Source organism: Rhipicephalus sanguineus, chromosome 1, assembly GCF_013339695.2.
Source record: "Rhipicephalus sanguineus isolate Rsan-2018 chromosome 1, BIME_Rsan_1.4, whole genome shotgun sequence".
Classification (NCBI taxonomy): domain Eukaryota; kingdom Metazoa; phylum Arthropoda; class Arachnida; order Ixodida; family Ixodidae; genus Rhipicephalus; species Rhipicephalus sanguineus.
In genome coordinates this window covers 130,237,685-130,245,145 of record NC_051176.1, presented here as the reverse complement: position 1 = coordinate 130,245,145, position 7,461 = coordinate 130,237,685, and the positions used below count along the sequence as shown (strand labels likewise).

The window sequence follows — 7,461 nt, the reverse complement described above, 5'->3', positions numbered from 1 at the left end:
GATTTCAGTATCAACGCTTATCGGTTCACTTTTTACTGCATAATATAGAAAATGCGAGTAGCCGATGAGCTATTTTCTTCAATCTATTCACTACAAGCAGCTTATAATAGACCAAAACAGGCGTTTATTGACGCCAACATGCAACTAAACACTACTGCTGCTACCTGAGTTCTGACGCAACATTGTAATTGCCTACAGTATCGCGTGGCCATGCAACTGAACTTTCCTTGTTGTTCTAACCGTAATCGTGAAAGCTCACGCAAATATTGTTTCCTACCAGCCAAGAACATGAGAAATAGTCACGCAAATCTAGCAAAAATGTAGTAATTATTGCTGTTACTACGTTTTTGCTATCTTTTCTACGCTCTTTTTCTCTGGGCACAGCGCAGGAACAAAACGTACTTCGAACTCTAGCAACGAATAATAATTAAATGTCTACAAAAAATGCTGACTCGTGACCATGCGTTGCGGTTCTCCTGCGCCGAGTCTCGCAAATGACTCGCACAACAGCAGCACCGCTGGATGCTAGGTCAGAGGGGCCAAGGCCTACCTGTGGAAGTGTTGAAGATGTCTCGGTAACGGGCCGCAGCCCTGAGACAATTGACATTGAAGAGCGGCGGGAACCAGTCCGGGGGCCCCGCCATGGGCCGCAGTGCCTTCCAGAGCCGGTAGAATCGCAGCAGGGCCTGACTGACGAATACGCACCCGGCCACCGCTATGGTGGCGAGCAGCACGCGCTGAGTGGCCGTGGTCACAGTCAGCAGCATCACGTACCTCCACGAAAAGGCCGACGTGGCGCTGGAAACAGCCGAGAAAGTGCTCGCCACGATGTTCAGCATCGCGCGGCCCTTGTTACGCGCTTATTCGGGTCGCTGGTGCCGGCGGCAATGTCTTATATCACAGAGCGGGGACACACTGCGTCACCACGCGCAATCCATCGGATCGACTGCCGATATGACTTATTGTCCTGTTATAGGGTGACGTCAGAAATGTGCCTGTTGAGATTATACTGCGCCCGATGTCTATCCTTCCCGTTCTTCGGACAAGATGGACTAGGTTCCTCGGATGGCGTCAATAACCCCGGGCTCTCCTTTTTTGGGCGACTAAGGTGAGCTCAGCTTTCCTCGGTAAATTGCGTGAAAGCTGGCCACTTATACCACCCTTCCGCTCGATTCTACGATGTTCCGAGAGTAAAGTAGTCCATGGAGCACAAATTTTCAGTTTCGGAAATTCGGTGTCGTCTTCAGCGAGGCACCGGAATCGCGGGCAACGGGGCTTTACAGCGTTTACCGCTTATGGACGAGCGAAGAGCGCTGACGCCTCTCATGCGAGAGCCACTTGCGATATTTGTACCAGGCAGGCGCTGCGGGCTTCACACTATCGACGACGAGGATTCCAGAGCACTTCCTGCAGTCCACTCGGCCTTGGGGTTTACGTCGCAGGAGAAGAGGTTCCGCGCTCTTCTTTTACGAATTCGCACGAGGAAAGGGTGACGGCGATGACAGGGCTAGCTCATCCACAAAAGCCGGAAGACGAAGTTTCGAGCAACACAGCAAGAACAAAAAAAAAAAACTACACGGATCGTGCTGCCGTCACACCGGGAGCTGCAGACAGAACGTCGTCTCTCGCGACTGTCCCCCGACGGCTGTCGGTGTGGAAGCTACTCTCGAAATGCGCCCCGTGCGCGGGTTCATCCATCGGTCGTGCGCTCTCTCTGCCGCAAGTCACCCCCCCCCCTTCCACACAGATTCCCCCCTCTTTCTCCTCCTCGATTCGTACGCTGCGACGTGCAAGGGAGCGCGGGATTGGCAGGGAAAGTGAACGGTGGGTGACGGCGGAGGTGAAAGTTGCGCTGGCGCTGCGACGGAAAGAAGGTCAAGACGACCGCTCGCCTCGTTCCAGCGGCGGCAACAGCTCCGATGGATTTCAGCTCTCGGTCGACGGCAGGCGTGCGCGCTTTCCGCGGAACAGGCGCTTCGAGGCTCGAGGGAAAGGCGGCTGCAACGGCGGCACTACGGGCTGCCCAGCTGCACTTGCGTCGAATCACTCGTAACACCGGCAGGCACGTGCTCTCCGCGCTAACCAGTTCGTTGCACAATGGACTATATTGCTACACGAACAGTGTCACTATTTTAATAAATTGCCCGCTATATATCTTGCAGATTTACGATTCGTTTAACGACACGAATGCACATTTCCGGGATAGCAGATTTTGAGAGGGAATTTCAGATGGACAGTTCTCAGAGCGCTATTTTTGTAGCTGATTCGCGAGAACGTATTTTAGACTCTAGAGGGATTTTATTGCTGTTTTCTTTTTAAGAATTTCGACTTTCGCAGCGATATTGCGGGCATTTGCAGTGACTATCTTTTACAGCTACTGACAACGACAGATCTTTCAACACTTAGGTACCGTAAAGCACAGATCGGCTTCTGAAACGAAATCGATCACCAATGTTTTTGCCATAAACAAGTGGCTCAGACCGGTGTGTCGTTAGGTGTAAAAAAAAAAAATACTGTGTCCGTATTCACAAAAATATCTTACGCTGCTAGAAATGTTCGTAAGAGAAATTTTTAGCCAATCGTGTCACTAGACTCTTTACCAGTGTAGGCCTCCACTCAATGGCACAGATCACGTACAAATAAGAGGCTTTGTGCATTTGGCGTAGATATTTGTTGCTGTTTATTATATTATATATTTCACGGCTGAGCTTATTCATAGAGGATTCAACGGAAGCGTTACTTCAGCGGAATCTTCGGAAGGAAGTAAAATGGCAGCACTGGTCGTGATGGCTGTAAGAAACTGTGCGCCGACATCAGTTATGCCCGCTACGTATAGTCGCATCAAACCTGGGTCGCGGATTCGATCCCGGCCGCCTATACCGCGGCGGTTGCATTTCGATGGAGGTGAAATGCCAGACGCACGTGTCAGGGGCGTAGCCAGGGGGGGGGGGGGGAAGGGTTCAATCCCCCCCCCCCCCGAAAAAAATTTCTGGCTACGCCCCTGGCACGTGTACTGCGCGACGTTAAGTGAATGTTAAAGAACCCGAGGTGGTGGAAACTATCCGGAGCCCTCACTATACGGCGTCTCTCATAGCCTGAGTTTGCTTTGGTACGCTAAACCTCACAAACCAACCAATCAACAAAACCTGCGTTGCGACTTCTCACGCTACTGGGGGCTACTTTGGCTGCCAAGCAAACCTTTGCAGTGCGAGATTCGCAAGCCAGGTTTTGTCGGCGCTCGCACAGCGTCCATGCACGTAAGTAGACTAGATCTGAAATATCTTTATTTCTTTCAATTTTAAGATTTGTTGCACGTGGCACCCACTTGCTCTCACTATTGCAACACCATCTTTATACTTTGACTTAGCGCGGTCCCATTCGAAAGAAACCGTTAACATGCACACGCAACTTTCACTACATCGTAACAATATCGTTCATTTGACGCAGAAAGCGGCCGCTCAACTATTAAAATAGCGGTCTCGGTCCCCTAGGCTAGATGCCACAAACGCACGAATCACAGTCTCCGGCGGATGTCGATGCAAAAGAGAAATATTCAATGGTTGAGGACACAAAAGCCAGTTCTTCTCAGTCATGCTGCAAACAGCACTTATGGCGTTCTGTGCACAGTAGAAAAAAAAGTGCTGCTTCTTAAGTGAGTTATGCAGAGAGAGTAATAATAATATAATTGTTGGGGTATACCGTCCCAAAACCACGATATGATTATGAGGGACGCCGTAGTGGAGGGCTCCGGAAATTTCGACAACATTGGGTTCTTTACGCGCAGCTAAATCTAAGCAACGGGCCTCAAGCATTTTCGCCTCCACCGAAAATACGGCCGCCACGGCCGGGATTCAATCCCGCGACCTTCGGGTCAGCAGTCGAGCACCCTAACCACTAGACCACCATGGTGAGTGTGCAGATAGAGGGAAGATCTGGCTTTAATGGCAGCTTAAAATTGCGTGGCCATGCGGTCAATAGGCTACTCTTGATCAGAGTTGACAAAAACGGTAACGTGGACTTTCACAACGGGTTTGTAAATGTGTAAAACGTTATTAAGTACGGAGCACTTTAGGAGCCCGGGCTGTCGTCTCCTGTCATCTGCTGTCATATCATGCCGTCATTTGGCGTCACGCATTCAAAACCATGTATGTAGCATAGTCATGTATAGCACAGTATAGCAAGGAGGTGGGAAAGGAAAGTGAGCTTGAGGAGGAGCGATGTGAGGGTGAGGAGGAGGGAAATGAGTAGGTGAGAGAGTAAAGCATAGCATAGCGATGTATGGCGTCAAGCAGGCAAAACCATGTATAGCGTAGCCATGTAGAGATAGTATAGCAAGGGGCAGGAATGGGAATGAGATGAAAAGGAGTGATGTGAGAGTGAGGAGGGAAAGGAGGAGGGGGAGGGTAAAGCGTAGCATAGCCGGCATGGTATTTCAAGGGGTTGGGAAAAGGAAGGAATTGTGAGGAAGGAAAGGATGAGGGGAGGGCAAATCTTTGTATAGCCGTGTATAGTGTCGCAAGGGGTGGGAAAGGGAAGCGAGGGTAAGAAGGGATGTGACGGTGAGAAGGAAGGAAAGGAGGAGGGGCAGGGTAGAGCATGGCATAGCCATGCATAGTATAGTATATCAAGGGAGTGGAAAAGGGATGCGAGGATGAGGACGAGAGATGTGAGGGTGAGAAGGAGGGAAAGAGGGAGGGGATAGGGCACCACTTCATCACAAATAAAGGTTTTCTTCCACGCCATAGACGCCGAGCCGGCTGCACGTTTGGAACGCCAGCGCTTTCTGCCTGCGAACGCCAATCAATTGAACCACATGCGTACTGGCGCATGAACCTACACGATCAATTGAACCACATGCGTACTGGCGAGTCCGCCCCCTTGTGAGTCAGACTGTTGCTGCTAATGTGTTGCAGTATTGCAATTTCGCCTACTTTTATCTTAGGACAATCTTTAGAGCTTGCCTCATGGCTGCCACTGCACTTAGAGAAATTAGTTACCCGTGAGTACATGAAGATTGCTTATGACTGCCTGCACAATGGAGGCGGGTGTCCTCTAACTAGTGCGCACCGCTTCAACATGGCCCAACCTTAAACACTTGCGGTGCGGCAGTGGTGTCGCGCAATTGCTTGAGGTATAAAGGCGCAACGGATGTCACACAGTGCCCACCCTGACGTGATCAGGTACGGCGTCTCCATCGAAAAGCAGCTTAACGCTTCTCGAGTGACCCAAGCGACTGAAGTTCGGGATCTTTGACGTTTAAGACAATGTTTCTTGCAACTCTTTGACGCTGATGTCAAGGACAACGTCAGAGATTACTCCAACCCTGGTCCGCTTATCATGAACAGTAAAGGAGCAGACTTTCACATGCCCGAGTATGCGCATGGTGTTCAGCTTTACTACGCTAATCGCTGAGGTAGATCAACTACATTGCCTCCTCGCTGGAGAAGTAGGAGGCTCGCCACAATTGCAAGAAGACGAGCCGATCCTCAAACTACTGTACTGAAGCCGAAACGTGAAGAGACGGGGTCGGTGCCCGTCACATACCTCATACGTTTTCCTGCCTGAAAAACAGGATGAGGCCACCGCAACGACAAAAGCTATCAGAGCGACGCTAGAAGCAACGTTCCCTCACTCTTAAATAAATGATGTTCTTGAAGGTATAAAGGTATCTTTAAAAGAATGACATGATGAAGGCGCATATCTGCAGCAAGAATACTTAGGCTACGTTATTCTATTTGTTTTCTTTTATTGCGTGATTCCGTCACGGCTCCATCGAGAGCACAGATTGCTCTAGACGATTTTTCGCAGTGGTGCACGGGCGCAGCCAAGTTTAAGCACGTGATCGTAACTGGCCTTCGGCCAGCGAAGCGGCTGTGGCGTACCACACAAACTGGTTGCCGCAGCGTGTAAGAAAGCAAGGGTGTAAGGGTGCTGGCACAGAAAAACATAGTTCTGTATTTAATTGCCTAAACGTTGACAAGGTTGAGACATCTGCGTTTGTTTGGCACGTACTATGCCACAGCGATAACTGATATGTTTATTCTACTTCGCATTTATGGTGCATGCCTTTAATTGTTGTATCAGCAACCGCCGGTAGCTGTGGTTACAAATCAACATGGCAGCACCCATGCCGACGCGACCGCCTGCTTCGATCCGAACTCGCGCTTGCTATTTGCCCTCTGTCCTGGCATCAATAAATAAATGGTGAAATCGGCTATCGCTTTGTGTCATTTCACGGGGACAAAGTATCAGGTATGTTGTGTCTTTATTATTGAGATCAGCTGTTTCTACTTACCCACGCCTGCTAAGCCTTGTCTCCGAGGGTTTTAGAGCAGATCTTGGAAACGCTGCAAACTGCCGACGAATACATTGCTCTCGAAGTTTCCGGACGCAAATACAAAGCAAATCAAACCCTAGGTTTCGAACTTACGGGCCACACAGCGCACGACGACGACGTGATAAATTCGAGGCGGAAGGAAACCGCACCCACAGGTTCCGCCATGTTAACTTTTTCCGGCGTTGCCGTCTGCTCGCTGTCACTTGTCCAAAGCGTGCGCGCAGACGCTATGGGGACGCCAGCGGACGACGCGGCGCGGATGGAGACATATCGAGCAGCACTGCCAAAGGCCACGTTCTGGGACTGATAGGCAAGGTGCCGGTGGCGCCATCTCATTTTAATTGCGCAAACCAGCTGCGGAAAATTGTCTATAAATATGGCACGCACGACTAGTTGCGTGATGTCTTCAAAATTATACATAAGACCTGTTCGACTAAGACCGTTCTCAGAAGCCAGGGTCTTTGGATCATGGCAGTGCACGTCGTTGGCGCAGAATCCAACCAGGGCATTGCTACAGCACTTGAAGCCGACAGGTTTCTTCAACGATACTGGCTTGGTGTGCACATTCAAGTAGAGTTCTTTCTCTCTCTCTCTCTCTGATCATCTCTCAATCCGTCACCTCAAGTTCAGGGTTGCAAATTGGACTACCGTCCAGTTAACTCCTCTACATCCCATTAATTTTACATATCTCCCTCTTTCGCAAGGTCAAAGAACACCAATTTTAAAGGAAATTCGATTATTTAGCTGTGCGAACAAAAAAAAAAAAACTGATTGCGCAGGCATGTTATGTGCTATGACAGACACAATTATCGCGACACAATTATCGAGAATAATGACCAAAAACTCCATTGATTAAATTGTGGTATGTGTTTATGTTTGAAACGTTTAGACAAACGCATGTTAAGGCAACCTCACTTTGGTTTCTCATGTATTCATCAGGACCCGTATTCCCGAAATGGTCTTACGTTAAAAAAAGTTCGTAACAGAATATTTTATCGAATCCTACTGCTGGGCATATCATTAGCGAATCCCGCCGGCCAATGACAAAGACCAATTAAGCCCCTGTTTCGAAATATTCTGTCTCAGTTTGATAGTCAACAGGCTAATTTCACATTCAAGGCGTG

At 49.4% G+C, this 7,461-nt stretch overlaps 1 protein-coding gene across 1 annotated transcript in view; it reads right to left on the bottom strand.

Annotated features, from left to right (window-relative positions):
* LOC119397961 (cytochrome P450 4V2) overlaps window positions 1-1,723 on the bottom strand; it is a 98,559-nt gene extending 96,836 nt beyond the window's left edge. Inside the window, exon 1 of the mRNA XM_037665257.2 lies at window positions 551-1,723. Within this exon, the coding sequence (XP_037521185.1) occupies window positions 551-839 (289 nt within the window). The 5' untranslated portion in view covers window positions 840-1,723. The remainder of the gene's footprint in view (window positions 1-550) is intronic.
* Between the last annotated feature and the right edge of the window lie 5,738 nt (window positions 1,724-7,461).